This window comes from Brassica oleracea, chromosome C9, assembly GCF_000695525.1.
Source record: "Brassica oleracea var. oleracea cultivar TO1000 chromosome C9, BOL, whole genome shotgun sequence".
Lineage (NCBI taxonomy): Eukaryota > Viridiplantae > Streptophyta > Magnoliopsida > Brassicales > Brassicaceae > Brassica > Brassica oleracea.
In genome coordinates this window covers 51,704,428-51,724,155 of record NC_027756.1, presented here as the reverse complement: position 1 = coordinate 51,724,155, position 19,728 = coordinate 51,704,428, and the positions used below count along the sequence as shown (strand labels likewise).

Here is a 19,728-nt window from a genome sequence, read left to right as displayed (position 1 = left end):
ATTAGAGTTTAGGGTTTAGTGTTTTGTTGACAACATTTTTTTTTTTTGAATTCGTTTTTTATATATTATTTTTATTTATTTTTAAATTTTATTTTGAAAAAAAAATATAATTTGCAAGTTATTTGGTTTCCTTAATTAAAAGATACTAGATTTAAAATGACAACTTTCTATTGGTTGGTGAACCTAAAGGTTCACCCTAGGGGGTGAACCCAAGAATAACTCTTCATTTTGTGTTGTTTAAGAGGCATCACAATCTTGTAATTTAGTAGAAATTTATATTTAATTTTGTGTTGTTTAAGAGGCATCACAATTTTTGTTTTTATTTAAATTTCGAAATGGGCATGGAGATCTCCAAACAATAATGAAAAAGCTGACTCAAGAAGGGCTAGAGAAGAAACAAGAGTCACGGAACAAGTTGTCGCTCTCAATCTCAGAACAGTACACACACTCTCTCTCTCTTCTTCTTCTATAACAATAATAGAAGAGAAATAACCATCTTACTCTATCTATAATCTATCCCTCTCTATTTCCACAAATCAAGTGGGTACATTTGTGTATTTGCATTCCTTTCATGGCTGTTCTGTTTCTCTATCTTCTCAGCCTCCTCATGGCTGGCTATTGTAGTAAGAACTCTCGCTCCTAACTACATCTCTTATCTCTTTCTTTCTTTTCAGTGTGTCTACTGATTGGAAAAAATTTCAAACCCTTAAGGTCTAGCTTATCATTGTACCTTTTTTTTTGCTTTCTATCTTTTCTCTCACTCTCTGATTTCAAATATTGTCTCTTGAAGTTTGAAACCACACTCAAAAACAAGATCTCCTCAAATCTTCTTGACTTCACTTACAATTTGTTTCCTTTGGTAGGTGCCACATGGTGTGTGTGCAAAACAGGGCTGAGTGACTCAGTGCTACAAAGGACACTAGACTACGCATGTGGAAATGGAGCTGACTGTAACCCAACTCACCCAAAAGGGTCTTGCTTCAACCCTGACAATGTTAGAGCTCATTGTAGCTATGCTGTCAATAGCTTCTTTCAGAAGAAAAGTCAAGCTTCTGAGTCTTGTAATTTCACTGGTACCGCCACTCCTACAACCACTGATCCCAGTAAGTTCCTCAGAAATTTTGTTATCGTTTGAAGCCCTAAATAATTGCTTGAGCCATAGATAGTTCATGACGGTACGGTTATCTCTCTGCTGTGTGAACCTTTTGTCACAGGCTATTCAGGATGTCCATTCCCTTCTAGTGTTAGGTATGGTTCTTTGCTTTCTACATATTTTTTCTTACTGAGTATATATAAACTGAAAGAGATACAAACAAAAGATACCTCCCTATAATTAGTATTACAGTTTAATGTTGGATTAGCTTAATAAGGTACATTAAAAAGCCAGATCTAAATCAAAAGTTCACATTTACTATTACTAAACAAAGCTTTAACTAGATCACAACCTACAATAATTTCAAATTGCTTTCTTTATTTTGGGGATTATTTATAAAGTAATAAATCTATAAATAATGTTTTGACATGCGTCTCAACTGTTTCCAACGCTAATATTTCCGTTTACCTTATCTGACCTGAAAGGCTGAAACACGTAGTTACATAATACCAACGTTAATTTAGATAAAACATGATAATGAGTTTTGTTGTTTTACTTGCTTGTTTTACAGTGGCACTGGAGGTGGTGGCAGCACCACTGGAGGTGGTGGCAGCACCACTGGAAGTGGTGGCAGCACCACTGGCGGTGGTAGCAGCAGCACCAAGACGCCAGGCAAAAGCAGTCCAAAAGGAAACAGCCCTATCACAACATTTCCCGGTGGAAACAGTCCATTCACTGGCACACCAACCACCGGACTGCTAGGAGGCAATATCACTGATGCTACCGGAACCGGGTTAAACCCGGATTACTCAAACGAAAGCACCGGTTTCGTGTTCCGTAATTCCAACACCTTGTTCCTCTGCTTGTGTTCTGTCTTGATAATGATCTGAAGATGATGAATGGTCTTTCTCTCTAGTTTACTATCAAAATATGTTATGTTCTTGCTTTATTTTGGACTTCTGTTCATGCTTATCAATTTTAAGGAAAACAATTAACAATGTAAAACTGAATCGTCTCGGGACGAATTTGGTTTCTATTTAATATCTTTAAATCTTAAGCAACAATTATTATTATTATTTTTTGGGTAAAATCTTAAGCAACAAATTAAATTTAAGTTTGACCCTTTTTTTCTTTTTTGTTTTCTTCTGGATTTGGTTCCAATTAAGTCAGAGCAATTAAATAACTATTAATAAGCTTAGATAATATTTAATTTGTTTCTATATGGTAATTTTTGCGGGTTTTAGTCAAACACTTTAATATAAATCTCGGTTTACTTCGGTTTGGGTTGTGGAATTGTTGGTGAACAAAACACTCATGTTCGGTTAGTGTATCCGACCGGTAAATCTTTATAAATACTTGGCAAGAAAACTGTTTTCTTCTACTTCAAGAAGCCGATCTCCTTTCATCTCTTTTTTTGCTTTTCCTAAAATCTAATTTCCTCTGCATAACCATCAAAACCATTTAAAGATCGTTTTTGTAACGAACTGATGAATAATATGAGCAAAAACACATCAGTAAGATCATCGTTTCTTGATTGTATATCCTGTGATCGTCTTTGTGAATCCATTATTAGCTTTTTTGAACTGTTTGATTAAATAAGTCTTGATCATCATGTTTTGTTATTGATCAACACCTTAATTCATATTTTCAATTGATTGGTTTCTGATCTGTTGATTTTATTAAAATCTTGTTACATAGGAGCCTTGTCAGGTATGTGGAGATATCGGCTTCGTGGATTTAATAATGACTTGTTTCTATTGCAGAGAAGTCAGAGAGCATACGTAAGATCATTTTCATTTCTTGTTTTTATATTTATATGATTCTGATTGTATAACTCTCTCGTGTGCATCTTCAGCTATTGCGCAAAGGTCTATTTAATGTCACCCCCAGACATGTGGCTATGTGAAGTGTGCAGATCCTCAGGTCGCGTGTTACATGTCTCGAGTCTTGTTGACATAGATACGAAGGATTTAACAACCGATCATGGTGCTTCAGGCTCAAAGATCTCTGGCGAATCCTCTGAGAAAGGAAGTTCATCATATACATCTCCAAGCACGACAAACAAACCACCGTTTCTGGCGTTTCCTTCTCCAAAGAGAAAACGCAGGACGCCTCGAGTTCCAGGTGAAATATGTCTTTAGTTCAGTTTCTGTCGGAAATTAAGATTATGTTTTTTGTGCTTGTGTTTCAAATTGTGTTTTTTTTTCTCCGTAGTTGATCCTGAGGAAGCTGACGATCAAGGACCAGGTGTTACACCGTTACCTTCGTCTAAGTGAGTGCACCTGCGATTAGGGTTATCAGAGTTCTAGTTTCCTTGGGATTCAAGTTACTTACCGGCTATGTGAGGTTGGACTTCAACTTCATTGTCATGTGACGTCCTCTCATTGACATTATTTCTTTGTTACTCTGCGGTCCTGCTTATGACCTCTTTTGAGTTTGTTTTTATTTAATTTTAATCATAATAAAAGTTTTAATACTCTAATTTTGTGTGTGAATCATCATTTATTTTATGGATTAGTGAATGCTGATAAAAAGTCCGATTTGTATACTTTGAGCCAAAACTATTATTTAAAAATTAACCGCGCTTTATCTTATTTCAAAAAATTTTGTGTAACGACCTTTTAAATTTCGCGGTTTTTATTAGTAACCGTTAAATTTTTATATAAAATCTATTATAATGGTAAAATTTTGCATATTCACTTAGATTTAGACAAAAGCATATGTAATTTTTTTACCTTTACTATTATTTATGGTATAGTAATTGATATCGTCATAATAATTATTTTTGTAAAAATATTAATTGCCTTCTTGGTCAACATATTACTTTCTTATTTAAATAGAAATTTCCAAAGAATGACATTTCATATTTAAGAGCTTCATTACAACAACCATATTTTTATATAAGTAATTAAATATAATCAGTGAGTAAAACTGGTGATGTTTTAGCTTCAAAATGTTTTTTTCTCAATTAATTGAACGATTAGGTACATATTTTTTTTGAAACACGAACGATTAGGTACACATCTAGATTGCATTATGTCATCTTATTTATTGACCTTCTCATCAATTTAACGATTAAATACACATTAATATATTGCCTGATTTAATAATATTTACATTGTATTTATATGCCATAAATCATATATTTAAGTATTATTAATATAATTATCAGATATTTAAGTATTATTAATGGAGAAGTAACATGTGTGTCAACATATTAATTTCTCTTTATTGATTTCAAGCATTTGGCACACGTCTCAACTCATTTATTTTATATAATCTGGAGCAATAAACACACAAACATACTCCCTTTGTTTCATTAAGATACATTTTTATATTTTCAATGCATTTTTTTGTTAATTAATAATGACTAATTGTAAATTTCAAAAAAATAATTGTATTTATTGAATTCTTAATGATTTAAAATTATGGAAAATAGATAATTACAAAAAAATAATATTTAATATTAAAAATTAATATATTTTATTAATATGTATAAACAAACTAAAATATGTATTATATTGAAACAGAGGAAATATATAGTGACAACATTGTCATAATGTATTATCCATTTTTATGCAACCGATAAAACTTTGGATTGAACTTTGTAGACTATTTCTTGATCTTTAATATTTTTTTATCTAGATTTGTTACATAGGAACCATATTGGATTAAATCCAATTTTGTTACCAGTCGAGATGTAAAATGAGTATTATCAAATGACATTTTTGAAAGCTTACAACTACCATCTTAAAGTGTCAATATCTTTGTTTTCAAAATCTCTAATCAAAGTCTCTCGTTTTTTCTCTTATAAATTCAGTAAGTTTTTGCCCGAAACTCATACATAATATTTTTGGGCAAAGAACATAATCGGTTGCTAAATTCGTTTTCCTAGCTGCTGAGACTCCGAACTTTATATCAAAATCCTTAAAGCATGAGAATTTATCACCAAGGATAAGTGGATAACTGTATAACAGTTCTGAGTAAAAATATTTATTTTTGCATAGACTTCATTAAAACATCCAATTTACAGCACTGAGACTCATATAAGATGAGCCTACAACTTCAACTATGATGGCCAATGGCCCAATGCCAATAACGTCGTGAACAAAGTAAATCACTAGAGAGAGAGTCTATTATGTCCTCTAAAATCCAGTAGAAGAAAGTGATCACAATCACTAACAACCATATCGCCTGGCCACACACGACTTCATTCTGTTTTTCTTTTTGCGCCACAAAAAAAACATGATTAATGACGCCTCCCTTTACATGTTACATAAAATAATAATTACTATGTGGTTGCCTGCAAATTCGCGGATATAAATATTGTATAAAAATATAAATTATGTATAAAATTTCGAAAAGTTTCCATAAATTTGATGTAAAAATAACTGATAAATGTTTAGTAATAACAAATGTTTATGAAATTATATAAGTAAATATCATATTTACTTCTCCTACATATATTATACATCTTCTTCAGCCTATTCTTATTTTTTTAATTAATTTTTGCTAATGTTTTCCTAAATTTTTACTTATTTTTTGCCAAATATTTATTTCTATCTCTAAATAGTAATACATATTATACAATCAATAAACCAAAAATTCATCTTATAATTCTTTTCAATCATAGCATTACCTTATTCACTTTTTAAATTTATTTAAATGCAAAATAATTTTTAATCAAAGTTCTCACATGTTCCGTTCAATATAATTCGGTCAATCTTCAAAACCTAATTATTTATAAAGCATATATGGACAATATAAGAGATTAATAATTATAAAATATATGATTATATTTTTATATGAATATGAAATCATTATATCGATTTCTATAAATTGTGTTCTATTAATTAACCGTCCAATCTAAACTAAAATAAATAAAATTAAAAATTATTGACCAAGAAAATTATAACAATTTTCTTAAGACTTCGAAAATGATCGACATGTAAGCCAAAGTCACTTAAGTGACTTTTCGTTTAATATATATGCGTATTTATATTTTTCATAAATGTTTTATAAATTCTTATAAATAATTTAAAATTATGATAATACTATGCGAATATAATGTTTTATATTAAAAAATATTAAATCGTTATATTGATTTCAATAAATTGTGTTCTATTAATTATTTTATGTTGTATATAGATACAATAGAAATTAATCAAACATTATTACACTTTCTATAATTTTAAAAATTAGTTATCATAAATTATTATTTGTAATATCATTTAGATTATTTGGTAAGCGACACTAATTAGTTCTAGACTTACCTTTTATTTTAAATCAAATTTAAATAATTGAAAATTTCTCGACCAATGAAACCAATCAAGTTATAATATTTTTTAAAAAATTCTCTCCATGATTGACACACCTAAATAAAAATCATTAATTTACTTCTCATTTAATACACAGGAGGAGTATTGTCGTTTATTTTTATTTATGTTATTTATTAATTAAAAAAATCAGAAAAAATCATGTAACCCTTGGCAGCTCCTACAGCTTCTTCACTAACTTTTTTGCCGGCCTATCGCCAGAAGATCGTTTCCTTCCTTAAATCTTCCAGATTATCCCTTCTTGCATCCTCAAACCTCCAAAGTCTCCTCCTTTCCTTTCTTCCGCTTCATTGAGCACTGCTCATCAGCTCATCTCCGATCGAAAGTCGAAGCCTTTTCTGAGTTTCCCGAATGGGTTTTGCACATCGCTTCGATCCCCCGCATGGTGTAGTAGAAAGCTAGGTGCTTTCGTCTCAAAAAGGTATCGTCTTGGACAAGCTATTCAAAAAATAAGCATCGCTCTTGAATTGGATTGTTACTGAAGATTGTTGAAAGCATGAGTTGGAGTTGGTTTTGTTTTTTTCGACGAGTTGTAATGTTTATGGAGCTGGATTGGGAGAGTATGCACGTGCCCTCTTGATTGTTAAAAAAAGAGAGAGAAGAGAATGGATCTTTGGCTAATAGCAGCTACTGCTGCTACAGGATTGGTAACCAAGCATTTGCAAAATGTATCCAAAGGTAAAGAAAGCTTTCCTGAGGATTTGTCTTATGTGAAGCCGGAATCTCCGAGATGTTGTGTGGTTAGCAGTTTGGCAAGAGACAATAAACCAAACGAAGAGAACTTCGAGGATTGCGTAAACGGGGAAGATTTGGATGTATTGGGAGTGGCTAGTGAGGAGATTTGTTCAGATTCTTTTGGGAACAGAGCGTTTCTCAGGAGAAAACAGCGATACAGGAGACTTGTCAAGCCTTTTTATATGGAGAACAGCGTAATATCTCGGTTACATAGAGAGGAATATATGCTTAGCCCGTTTCCATCACCATGTGTTGCAGTTTCAAGGCCCTTGGTTGTTACTGATGGTACAAAAGTAATTGGCAAGAACAATGGAGATTCTCTTAGCCAGCGAGCTCGGAGCTGTGGAATCCCTCGGCTAAGGAAGTTGGAAGCTTCAGGTCTTTATGTTAAGAGAAGAGTTGAAAAGACGAGTAGAACATCTGATAATGGGATTGGTAAGCATCTCGCTATCTTTTTATTATACTGACAAATGCAAAGACTTGACATGCTAAAGCTGGATTCTATTTTTTTTTTTTTTTTTTCAGGATCAAAAGATGCAGCATTGCTGCTATGCGTTGGGATTTCTATTGGGATAATGTCATCGTTAGTAGCTAACCAAACGGAAGTAAACAAGGTCAAAGCAGAGTTAAAGGAGACGGAGAATGGGCTTAAGACGAAAGACTCATTGACAGAGAATGATGACTTACACTATGGAGAAAAGACAGCAGGGAATTCAGAATTTATTGGTGAAATCGAAGCAGAGCTTGTAGCTGAACTGGAAAGGCTACAGATCAACATGAACTCGTCCAACATTGAGACACAACCCTCAGATGTCTTCGAGGTGAGTAAGATAAGAGTAGCCATTCTTTATTGATAGATAGAAGTTCAGTTTGGTAATTGTTTCTCAATTCTGCAGCTAGAGCCGGATTCCGAAGTAGAATTTGCGCAGGGAGAGCTGAGAGATGATGATCAGGTTGAAAGGCAGCGCTTTGATGAAACCGAGTTCAATCAGGAGGAACCTTGTGGAGGAAATTTCACACCTGAATCAGGAAACTATACAGTGTCACCTCGTGAGTTAAGCTTGCGTCTGCACAAAGTTATCAACTCACGTTGTGAGGAACGTATAAAAGAGCTTGAGATCGCCTTGCAAGAGAGCCAGAGGAAAGTAGAGCAGCTGGTCATGGAAGCAGGTGAAAAGAAGAAGTCATATTCAAGGTTATGTGAAAGCCATGCAGTGAAGAGAGACTCAATTCGTAAGCATAATAATCCTGTAGTAGAGGTTCAACCTCTGGTTATGAATCTAGCAGGGCCTGCACTTGATGCATTCAATGACTCTTACGAGGAACTGATGGATATAAAAGATGATTCTGAAGAAGAAGATTTACCATATGAGATGTCTGTGACAAGCAAAAGCTCACCTCGGAGCCATAAAGATTACAGAAAGGCTTCCTCAAGAACTTCAGAGGATGTTAATTTCTTCAACCTGCAAGATCTACTTGGTTTGAGCGACGAAGAAGAAGGAGAAGATAGAGAGTCTGAGAGTGAGATGGAGAAGCAACTGATAAAGCAGATCGTTGAGAAAACAAAACAAGGATCTTCTTCTGTGTTTAATGCCCAGAGGATGCTATCTCTCATGGAAGAAATAGAACATAATCCATGAAAAGCATAAGCTTGTCAGAGAGTCTCATTATTCATGATGCAAAGTTATAGACGTCTCTAGTTAGTGTGTTGATATGTAATAGTTGATGAAACTCGTCTTGTGAGATCAAAACAAACTGAAAATGAAAAGAAAAAAAGATGTTACCATGTTGGTGTCAAACTCAAAACTGTAATGTCTTCAGGAAAGTTTCAAAGCTCAAAGAACCATCTCTTCTGGCAAAAAGAACAAGAGACATCTCGGTAATTTAAAAGGTTCTCTGCTCTAGTCATTAAAAAAACTGATTCACGTTTAGCTTTTTCAACACTCATCTATAGACTGTTATTCCAAAGGCATTGTGAACAACATAGAAGCAGTTGCTCCTTTTTATTAAACTGAAGAGAATTATTAAAAGTTCCAAGAATTCCTACAAAAATACCTAACAGAAGATTAAACTAACTTTAGAAAGCAAAAGAAAAAGAGCCAATCACTGAAGCTTAGGCAAAGGAGAAGTCAACTCCTGAAAATTGTGGAGACTTCCAGTGAAGTCAGTGAACAAACCATCAACACCAATCTTGTTGATCCAATAATCATACTCCAAATACGCATCTTGATGAAACCCGGAATGCAGAAACTGGTTCTCGTTACGGTATGTGTATGGATGCACCTACCAACAAACATTGTTCAAACCAATGATCATATAAGCTAGAGACATAACATAAGTTTTGAGTCCTACACACAAACCTGAAGGTTACGTGAGTGTGCTCTTGCAACCAAATCCGTTGGTGTAGTCAGACGGTTATTATCCACAGGAACGATAGTGTCTTTCCATGGACCAATCCCAACCACATATGGTTTAATGTAATCTAAATATTTGTCTGATGTAATCTCAGCGTATGTCTGCATTCACATATACATATGTAAGCAAACTATGATTGATCTGAAAAAAAACATAAATTAGAAAGGAAGAAAGTACCTTGTTAGTGTCTTCAGTTAGGATAGTGACATCATCAATCAAGAACACCTTTGGTGAGTCAGTCATGTTTGAAATGTAAACAAGCGAAGTTGCAGCAAAAGACTGAATGAATATTGGCTGTTTTAGCCAATCTTTAGACATGTATGAGCCTTTGTATCCATATTTCTTCAAAGTTGCCACAATCTTATCCTCAAACTTTTTACCATCAGCCCATTTCACCTGCAGAAGTTTTTATAAAAAAATATAGATTTAACAACCTTTCTATTTGTTTACTCATCAATTAAGTGAAAAAAGTTGTGCTTACTTGCTGATTGATGAAAACAGGGTTCTTGATCTCTGGATATATCCCAGCAACTCTAGTTGCATCCAGTGCTATTGCTATATACTCGTCCAAAGTAATAATTTGGAACTTACCTGATCTTACCAAATATTTCAATTATAACTCATTGCTCAAAAGTTGGTTTAAGAGTATATAGAGAAGAGAGAGTATATATTTTATTACCATTGTACTGTTGATCCCTGAAAGGATACCTCTGCTTAGCTCCAAGTGTTTTCAGCTCCTCCAGAGTAAAATCAACTGTTCTTGGAATGTTCAATCAAGCATTGAAAAAACAAAACCTCTAGAAAAATGAATTGGTTTCTTGTAGTGGATTTTAGTAAGTTTTACCAGTGAAGAAGCCGGTCATGTTCATCCCTTGAACTTCATAAGTTCTCTTACGGTCAGCAAACTCCTTGTGGTCAGCAACATCAGTTGTATCATCGAGATTAACATCGTGATGACATATCAGAACACCGTCTTTGGTAGATAGAATGTCTGATTCTATGAAATCTGCACCTTCCTCAATTGCCCTCTGGAATTAAAAATACACAGGTAGAGAGGTATTAATGAAACATGACAAAGTTTAGTGTAAAAGTAGTAGAAACTTTTAAAGAGATGAAATACCATATATGAAGGAGCAGTTTCTTCAGGGAACTCGCCGTTTGCTCCTCTGTGTGCAACATTGAATGGACGAGAAGTCTGAAGCGGTTTCTTAGTTCCAGATTTTGCTAGACTTGGGAGAGTATACAATGGCCTTGAGGCACATTCAGCAATCAACAATGACAGTAAAAGCAACGGTAGACAATCTGCAAGAGAACATCTACTAAATCTCACTAAAAAGGACACAAGAAAACAGCAACATCAAGGTCATGGTGGAGGCTTCGAAACTTACACTTGACACCGCCCATGACTTACGCCTAAGAGTTACTCCAGTTACAACCTTGAATAGTCTCAAAACTTGAGAACTGGGTGTATCTTCAACATTTATATCGATTATACGAGCTCATCTAACAAACAAATCAAAGATTTTCCTAGAAAAACGTAACAAACAAAAACAACAACAACGTAACAAACACATTAAGAATATTCCGCTGAGAGTTAACCAAAAAAAAATCCACTGAGAGATGTTTAGTGGATATTTTAGTTTTGGTTTGGTTTATTTAGGTCTAACCGTCTAAGAAAACTTTAACCAAAGTCAAACCAAATAAGTTTGGTTTGGTTTGGTTTGTTTTCGGTTTTAGTTCGGGTTTGTTTTATGTTTTGTTCGGTTTTTAGTCCAGTTTGGTTTAATTTGATTTTGTTTGAGTCATTTCAGTTCAGTCGAGTTATTTTCTAGTTTTCTTATATTTGGGTTACAAAAATATAATTTATGAAAACAACTAATCATTTGACACTAAATCATTATTCTTTTAAATTTAAACGTAAAGCTAAACATTACAATAAAAAAGTAAAATATATAATCAAATAATTTGATATTATATCTTCGAACCTAATATAAATATCATACATAATTTTTTTAGTTTTGATGTTAATTCATAAGATTCATATTCATATTCTTTTTATTTTATTTTAGTTGTGTTTTCTATTCATTTGGAAGTAAAATGTGTAAAATTCTGTTTAATTGTTTAGGTTAAATGGTTAAATATCTTAAATTTTAATAATATTAGTATAATTAGTTAACTACATTGAAAATTTAGTTTTATGTTTGGTTCGGTTTTAGTTCACTTTGGTTTTGCTTGTGTCAATTCAATTTAGTCGAGTTGAGATTTTAGTTTTGTTATATTTGGACTATAAAAATATAAAAGCCAAATATCACAATAAAACTGATTAAACTAAAAAAAAATATTTCTGCCAAATCACACCAAGATGGGACATAAGAAATCCATAAACAAAGAAGCAGCATCAACAACAACATCATGGTAGAGATTTTGGCACTTACACTTGAAGCCCATAACTGAATTGCAACTAAAAGTTCCTCCAAATAAATACCTTAACTAGGCTGAGAACGCTCTCAATTCACAACGAGCATTGTGTATGTATCCTAGATTATATAGATTACACGAACTTTTCTAGAGAACAAATAAAAGATTTTCCAGAAAAATTGATTTTCCTGAAAAATAGTAACATATTCCACTGAGAGATGCAGATTTAAATATTAAGTAACGATAAAATATAAAATCTCCCTTCATTTGCAGACTTGGCTTGGAAGAATATTATTTTCACTTGAAATTTATGATTATAAACCTAGTTAAATGAATAGTTTGAAATTTACATATTAACTAGTATATCTCCCGTCCTATAGACGGATATCGTTTTACATGATACATTTTGAAAAGATAGCATATGTATAGAACTTGTAATGGAAAAGAGGTTAATGATATTTTATTTTCTTGAATTATCACCACCACAACTAATAAACACGTTCCAGCATATTTTGTTTAAATTTACCTTTTTCTTTTTTGACTATACCTAAAGTATTTTTTTATGAAAACAGAAATTCAACATGACGCAAATTCAATTTACAAAAAAAAAACATGACGAAAATTATAATTTGATCTTTTAAAAGCTTGACTCTTTCAAGTTTCAGTAATCTAGATTTTTAAACCCTCATTTGCCGAGGTCGTCGCAAAATTGTATTCTTCCTTTTCTCAATACACTATAGGAATCAAATAACTTTAGTTAACAAAATAATACACTTAAGATTTAAGAGTAATCATAAACCATGTGTGAATTTTTTTTGTTTTAACGTTTTCATATAAAAGATAAACCCATAGGAATTGTATCAACATGAACAGAACACGGGAACAAAAAGAAACATAGCAACAAGCTCAACCTTAAAAAGATCTACGAACTGATTGATGCCGCTTCTGTTAAAATCCTTTGATGCAACCAAGCTGGTCCGCCTAGAGCCAAGTAAGATTGGAAATGACCATTTCGAAGGATACTCTTCGCAATCTCTCTCGCTATCTGATTTGAAGATGCCGATTATGCTTCAAAAGCCACCGAGCGCGAAACGTATCCCAAAAACCAAAAATATAAAATGATGAATATAAAATTTTTTTGATATCTTCTCTTTACCTTGGCTGGTTTTCCATTCCAAGTGTCTCTCTTTCTCTATTTATATGTTTTCTTCTTCTTTCTTAGTATCTTCTATCATTTTAAATATGAATGCCTTATAAAAATGAAGCGATGGAGAAGAAGAAGAGAAGAGGAGAAATAGATGGAACAAAGATAAAATTAATAGATCAAAACAGTTTTAAATCATGATCATTATTTTTGATCGTGGTGTTGATGATCTTTTTGAACATGGTGTTGGTTATTAAGAAGTTTAGAAAAATTGAAATCGAAAGTTATTTTTGTATTAACATTAATTAGTTTTTTTTTTGTTTTTGAAATGACCTGTGCGTTAGTATACATCATAACGTTGGTGCTAGGAGGAAGACGCAATTAGAAACTCGTTGTGAGTATATAAAAAAAATTATTTAGTGCAGTATATCATAAGTTCATAAGATCCCAGTCACTTAAAACAAGAAACAAATCTTGAGCTGAGAGATCACATTGGTGAAATCAGAAACTAGATCATCAGAGAGAGAAGAGACAGCTTGAACAAGAGAGAGAGAGAGAGAAGAGAGACAGCTTGAACAAGTACAAAAGTCGAGAAAGTGAAAAACTAAGACATGCTACTCCATTGTTATCAGTGTCTTCAGACAGCCATGAGATCACCATAGCTACGCATGAGGAAGACTCCTCCTGCAAACACCCCAAGTGCTCTGACAAGTTTCTGCACCAACCAAGAAGAGACACAACCAAAAACAAAAGTATTTCTTGTCAGAGTGAGAAGTGTTTTCGATGGTAACAAAGGCAAAACATCCAAAGGCATGGACTTGTGACTAATAATAAACCCGATTCAGAATCAACCCGGAAACAAACGAAACACAGAGAGGAGAGAAAAAGCAAGAGACTTTTACCATGTTAGCATCCCATCTTTGTTCATTGTGAACCTCAGAGTGCCATAAAGCTTTCAGCTGATCCATTGAGATAACATTCTTCACCATTGTTGCCTACTAAAAAGATCGGAACCTTGATCGTCTTCTTTCGATTTGGGATCGTGAATTCAATTAGGTCAATTCAAAGCATCTATTAACTAACTCTTTGTGGGTTTTAGGTTTTATTAAAATTACCGCTGATAAAGCTTTTCATCAAGGATTTTATGGGCCTATTTAAGCCCGTTATAAGGCCCACGAAGCAGAATCTCGGTTTAGTATCGAACCAATACATAAATTCAAAATCAAAACAGATCAAACCGGTTTTACCTGAACTACGTTCCCCCATTTCCTTGGCCAGATCTCTCTCTCTCTCTCTCTCTCACCAATGGCGAAATCAGCGGCGACGGCGGCTTCCTCCCTTGTCCAGACCCTCAGGCGTTACATCAAGAAGCCATGGGAGATCACCGGACCTTGCGCTCACCCGGAGTACCTCGAATCCGTTCCCAAGGCGACGGAGTATCGTATCCGATGCCCCGCCACGATCGATCAGGAGGCGATCGTGCCTACCGCGGATCCGGAGAATGTCTACAACATCCTGTACCACGCGAGGGATCAGAGGCGAAACCGCCCGCCGATTAGGCGATACCTGTTGAAGAAGGAGGACGTTGTGGAGATGATGAATGAGAAGAAGACGTTCGAGGAGTCGGACTTCCCTAGGGTTTACTTGACGACCACTGTGGAAGAGGATGAGAACGCTCGTGGCGGAGGCTACGAGTAACAAACAGGTGAGGGAATTGAGCTTTGTTTGATTCTAATTGAGAGGTTTGTTGGTTTGGAGATGATTGTGATTGTTGATTTGTGTAAAGTTTGAAACTTTAGGTTTGTTTTCCCGATGATTGAGCATGTGATGTATGGCTATAAGTGCAGCATTGGCTTCTCGGTTGATTTCTAAAGCTATACACTTTCTTAGTGAGAGTCGTGGTGAATGGTGATAAGGCTTTCGATTATTGGGGGATTAGCTTTACTGTAAATGGTCTGTAACTGGTGAAGTTGGTTATATCTTAACGGAACCTTATGATCCGAGAGTAATCATTAGACCATTTTAATTAGAGCGATGGAAAACTTGGAGTGTATTAAGCTTTTCTTTCTGGTCTTCACAGTAGCCTCTGAAGTATATTTCTCCTGGTGAATTTTGATTTGAGCGGTGGAGAAAGAATATGATGGCATCTGTACATGGGGATGTTTGGAATTTTAGAATAGACTTAGAGGCAAAGTTAGGTTGAAAATGATGGTTGTTTGTTTGTAGTTTTTTATCTACGTCTCCCTGCTGCTTTACGTTTTCAGAGAGCCTGATTTGTCAATTTTTGTCTTGGCTAGTTGAGTTTTGTGATGATAAATTAGTTTGGTTACTGGAGTAATATTTGTAGATCAAAGTAATGGGAAGTTGTATTGGAATCATGAGTAACCTGTTGAATAGATTTTAACTTTGTGCTGAGCTGTGACCATTTAGAATGATGTCTCTGTTTGTGCTATATAGCCTACAGCTTATTACTGCTGCATAGTATTTCAAATGTTCATGTTTGGTATCACCTGGTACAAGCACACAAGAAAATTTCCATCGCTTAAAACCCATATTATCTGAGTTTCCATCTCTCTGGACTGACTTATTTTTCTTGTCCCTTTCTTTCTAGGTTTTTGCTACTCTCGTGTCTTTTCTCCTGTAATCTGCTGTGGTGGGAGACGGACTGCGTGTGATAATATCTCACGACCGAGAAAAATTCTCACTAGTTTGCATTATCTAATAAAGGCTCTTTATGTACTACAAAACACTTGATGTTCCTTCACAGGAACCGGATTATTGTTCAGTTGTATTCCCTTTGTTTACTCGCATAAATATTTTTATTTCCTATGGTGAATTCATCATTATTTGAAAGCATGTAGTCTTATATGAAATGGTAGCCAATGTAACACTGAGAGAAGCATGTAGTAGTAGTCCCTGTGCTCTTTAGGACCCCTTTTCCTAATGCATCAGTGATAAAAGAAAAAAGAACCATGCTGTACAATTTTTTCATGACAAGATGTGGAACTGTAATAAACATTGCACGTAGTTGATCAACGAATGATTGAAGACAAAAACATGGCAATAAATATACTATCAAATTAGTTTCAAAAAGTAATGGAGGTGCGGGGAATCGAACCCCGTGCCTCTCGCATGCGAAGCGAGCGCTCTACCATATGAGCTACACCCCCAACTTGTTAATAACAATGTCTGACATTTCTTTGATTAAAAAAGATATAGAGAATATCCGCCGTTGATTCACATGTACAGTATGTTTGGAATATCAGTCCATTGTTCAAATTCATTAGGTGTATCGGCGTCAGTGCACATGCGTCGCATTAGATAAGTATTTTTTTTAACAATATTTTTCAGGCACACCGAAAGGAGTTGTCTTTAGCTCTGGACAAGGACGGCCTGTCGGAACGTCCATGAGTGTTCATTACCAAACCAAACCGGTGAAAATAATGTTTATTCTGTTTGTAAATGTACTCAATCCTCGGTTTGATTTCGGTTTATGAATACTTAAAAACCACTCGATTTGGATTTTTTTAATATCCGTAGATATAAAAGACAGAGATTACTTTACATAATTACATTACAACTCTGCTCAAATTGAGAGAGAGAGAGAGAGAGAGATCCGTTTGTGCTTCACTTTTGCTATCTCGATTCTGTCTCACTAAGTTCTATCGCTTCTCCCTCGAAAGGTTCACACTTTTCCGACGTATTCGTTTAACATCTCGACTTGCCGTCGCAGAATCAAGTCTTCTTCTCGCATTGGCACAATCAAAAGTCGTGTTCTTGTTGTCAAAAAAACCCAAACTTTAAGTCTCTTCATACCGTACGATGAACGATCTTCTAAAGGTTAGATTTTTATTTTAATTCTTCGCAGAGGTTTCTTCTTTTTTTTGTTGATTTCCAAAATCAGGACCTTTTTTATTAGATTTGGTGTTCGATTGAATTGGATACTAATATATATGATGAATGCCGCAGAGTCCAGTTTTAGTTTTTCAAAATGTTTTACCTGGTATCGACATTCGTATGGTTTGACCTTTCCTAAAATTTTCACTGTAAGCAGAAGAATCTGAGTGATGTATGTATGAAACTCTTTTGTGTGAATATACTTAGCTTTTGAAGGAAGTTGACTTGTTGTGATTATTTGATAGCCTTTAACTTCTTTTTTCCTCTATAGGGTTCGTTTGAGCTTCCCCGAGGTCAATCTTCTAGAGAAGGAGATGTGGAACTAGGGGAGCAAGGAAATGATCAAGGTTTAGATGATTTCTTCAAAAAGGTCAGCTTCCACTCAAATCATTACTACTCTCTCAGCTAAACAAAGAGTTGCTCAACCTAAGTGCTTTCCTCTTTTGTCTTGTTAGGTTCAAGAAATTGACAAACAATATGAAAAGCTTAATAAGCTTCTCAAGAAACTTCAGGTATATTATAAACCCAATGACTTTTCTTTTTTTTTTTTTGTGGGTTATCATTTTTTTTCTGTATTGTTATCATTCCAAAACATATGGTTCAGTTTTGCTGACCATTTGTAAACCCTATAGGCTGCCCATGAGGAGTCTAAGGCTGTCACCAAAGCTCCTGCCATGAAGGGTAAAAATTTGTTTATCTTGTTGGACATCTTTTAGTACTAATGATGGTTTGCCTTGACCTTACATACAATTTGGTACTTTATCTAAACGGCCAGCAATAAAGAAGAAAATGGAAAAAGACGTTGATGAAGTCGGAAGCATTGCCCGTTTCATAAAGGGGAAACTCGAGGAGCTGGACAGAGAGGTATTGTCACTGGCTCTTTTATCTTCTACACAGTTATTGCATATATCGGTTTCCTTCATATGAGTATTCATTCAAATGTTGTAGAACTTGGCAAATAGACAAAAAGCTGGTTGTGGTAAGGGATCTGGCGTGGATCGATCAAGAACAGCAACAACACTGTAAGTAGATTAATTTGATTTTTGACCTCTTTGGTTTTAGGATAGTGTTCAGCTGTTTATTCATTCAAATCTACTAGAACTTGGCGAGCATATTCTATTAATGTATCTTTTCTTTGGTATGACCTTTATGAGCTTTCATTCTGTGCAACAGTTCCTTAAAGAAGAAGTTTAAAGACAAGATGGCCGAGTTTCAGGTGGGTTAAGAAAACTTCTACGAAGCTATATGGAAACTGTTGTTTTCTCAAATTAGTGTTGTGTGGCTTGTTACAGGTTCTAAGAGAGAACATCCAACGAGAGTATCGCGACGTTGTTGATAGGCGTATTTTTACAGGTATGTTGTATATAGATCTTACGTGACTGCTTTTTTTTTTTACTCCCTTCTCTCTTGTAATTTCTATGTTTGTTTCCTTGCATTAGTAACTGGTCAGCGAGCGGATGAAGATGTAAGTAAAGCCGACTCTTCTTTAGTTTTAAATGGTCTCGGAAGTTTGAATGAAACCTTACTCCTTTGCCGTTTCTTGGATGATTTTTTCCAGACAATTGATGAATTGATTGAAACTGGAAACAGTGAACAGATCTTCCAGAAAGCGATTCAGGAGCAAGGCAGAGGACAGGTTTTGAGCTTTTTTTCCATTTACTTCCCAAGATTTTGAACATGCAATAGTGTGTTTTATTTATACTTTCTCTCACAGGTAATGGACACATTGGCGGAAATACAAGAACGTCATGATGCTGTCAGAGACTTGGAGAAGAAACTTCTCGACTTACAACAAGTACGGTTGGATTTTTCATATTCTCTTACACGAGATGAAACATCTTTGAACTGAGTTTGATGCAATCTATTAATGGAACTCTCTTTCTTTTTTCATCTCTAAAGGCATTTTTATCAAGGTCCCTTTTCTTTGCAGATTTTTATGGATATGGCAGTTTTGGTCGATGCACAAGGAGAAATGCTGGACAACATAGAATCTCAGGTGAATTCTTAAACTCGTAAAAAGAGTAATAACGTCACAAATTGATCTTAAGTTGGTACACTCTTTAACACATTTAAATAAGTAAGTAGTGATGGTTTTGTGTTGGCAATTATAGGTGTCAAATGCAGTAGATCACGTTCAATCAGGGAACACGGCTCTTCAAAGAGCAAAGAGCTTACAGAAGAACTCAAGGAAATGGATGTGTATTGCAATCATCATCCTTCTCATTGTTGTTGCTGTGATCGTTGTTGGTGTTCTCAAGCCTTGGAAAAACAAGAACGCTTAGAGTAATACAGAAGACACTGTAAACAAACAATCAAACAAACAAAAACATCATTACGTACGACTTTTACTGAGCGAGTGTTTATGAGGTGTGAAGTTTGTATTTTTTACCAAGAAACGAAAAAACAAAACAAGATACACTAAATTCTTTTTAATTGGATCAAAACAAGTAATACACATTTGTTATGAAAGTCAGAGAACACAGCGCCGCATAAGTTGAAATTATAAATGATGTGGGGCCCGCTGCACTATTTGCACAGTAGATTTTTTCTTTATATATACGATCAAGTTCGATCGTTTCAAATACACACTTCAATCTTCCCTTCTCTCTCAGATAAACACTTTCTTTCAGTGTTATAATTTTCTACGGGTATAAAATTTTGCCCTTATATAAATTCCTGCGATACAAATA

The 19,728-nt window shown here is 34.5% G+C and overlaps 7 protein-coding genes and 1 non-coding gene across 8 annotated transcripts; 5 read left to right on the top strand and 3 right to left on the bottom strand.

Moving 5' to 3' along the window:
* Window positions 1-420: 420 nt before the first annotated feature.
* On the top strand, window positions 421-2,157 carry LOC106315639 (PLASMODESMATA CALLOSE-BINDING PROTEIN 2). The gene is made up of 4 exons (XM_013753432.1): window positions 421-623; window positions 864-1,103; window positions 1,215-1,248; window positions 1,665-2,157. The coding sequence occupies exons 1-4, from the start codon at window positions 572-574 to the stop codon at window positions 1,981-1,983; spliced, it is 645 nt and encodes a 214-aa protein (XP_013608886.1). The 5' UTR covers window positions 421-571; the 3' UTR covers window positions 1,984-2,157.
* A 662-nt stretch (window positions 2,158-2,819) lies between these two features.
* LOC106317795 lies at window positions 2,820-3,425 on the top strand. The gene is made up of 3 exons (XM_013755566.1): window positions 2,820-2,874; window positions 2,949-3,217; window positions 3,308-3,425. Exons 1-3 carry the CDS (start codon window positions 2,837-2,839, stop codon window positions 3,367-3,369), a joined length of 369 nt encoding a protein of 122 aa, XP_013611020.1. The 5' UTR covers window positions 2,820-2,836; the 3' UTR covers window positions 3,370-3,425.
* Window positions 3,426-6,565: 3,140 nt separating this feature from the next.
* On the top strand, window positions 6,566-8,885 carry LOC106318032. Its single transcript, XM_013755868.1, has 3 exons — window positions 6,566-7,599; window positions 7,690-7,985; window positions 8,061-8,885. Exons 1-3 carry the CDS (start codon window positions 7,035-7,037, stop codon window positions 8,802-8,804), a joined length of 1,605 nt encoding a protein of 534 aa, XP_013611322.1. The 5' UTR covers window positions 6,566-7,034; the 3' UTR covers window positions 8,805-8,885.
* Window positions 8,886-9,102: 217 nt separating this feature from the next.
* On the bottom strand, window positions 9,103-11,045 carry LOC106318033 (glycerophosphodiester phosphodiesterase GDPD6). Its single transcript, XM_013755869.1, has 8 exons — window positions 10,968-11,045; window positions 10,700-10,881; window positions 10,424-10,607; window positions 10,259-10,333; window positions 10,061-10,170; window positions 9,757-9,975; window positions 9,525-9,680; window positions 9,103-9,447 (listed from the first exon to the last, which is right to left on the bottom strand). The coding sequence occupies exons 1-8, from the start codon at window positions 10,981-10,983 to the stop codon at window positions 9,268-9,270; spliced, it is 1,122 nt and encodes a 373-aa protein (XP_013611323.1). The 5' UTR covers window positions 10,984-11,045; the 3' UTR covers window positions 9,103-9,267.
* A 2,495-nt stretch (window positions 11,046-13,540) lies between these two features.
* LOC106318036 (mitochondrial import receptor subunit TOM5 homolog) lies at window positions 13,541-14,224 on the bottom strand. The gene is made up of 2 exons (XM_013755873.1): window positions 14,044-14,224; window positions 13,541-13,856 (listed from the first exon to the last, which is right to left on the bottom strand). The coding sequence occupies exons 1-2, from the start codon at window positions 14,128-14,130 to the stop codon at window positions 13,779-13,781; spliced, it is 165 nt and encodes a 54-aa protein (XP_013611327.1). The 5' UTR covers window positions 14,131-14,224; the 3' UTR covers window positions 13,541-13,778.
* Window positions 14,225-14,382: 158 nt separating this feature from the next.
* Window positions 14,383-16,014, top strand: LOC106318035. The gene is made up of 2 exons (XM_013755871.1): window positions 14,383-14,846; window positions 15,753-16,014. Exon 1 carries the CDS (start codon window positions 14,447-14,449, stop codon window positions 14,837-14,839), a length of 393 nt encoding a protein of 130 aa, XP_013611325.1. The 5' UTR covers window positions 14,383-14,446; the 3' UTR covers window positions 14,840-14,846; window positions 15,753-16,014.
* A 224-nt stretch (window positions 16,015-16,238) lies between these two features.
* Window positions 16,239-16,311, bottom strand: TRNAA-CGC. The gene has a single exon. It is a non-coding gene; the product is annotated as a tRNA-Ala (tRNA).
* Window positions 16,312-16,703: 392 nt separating this feature from the next.
* LOC106318034 (syntaxin-132-like) lies at window positions 16,704-19,471 on the top strand. Its single transcript, XM_013755870.1, has 13 exons — window positions 16,704-16,981; window positions 17,310-17,408; window positions 17,494-17,550; window positions 17,671-17,719; window positions 17,814-17,902; window positions 17,987-18,060; window positions 18,212-18,254; window positions 18,331-18,391; window positions 18,478-18,503; window positions 18,597-18,674; window positions 18,753-18,833; window positions 18,969-19,034; window positions 19,150-19,471. The coding sequence occupies exons 1-13, from the start codon at window positions 16,964-16,966 to the stop codon at window positions 19,318-19,320; spliced, it is 912 nt and encodes a 303-aa protein (XP_013611324.1). The 5' UTR covers window positions 16,704-16,963; the 3' UTR covers window positions 19,321-19,471.
* The last annotated feature ends 257 nt before the right edge of the window (window positions 19,472-19,728 follow it).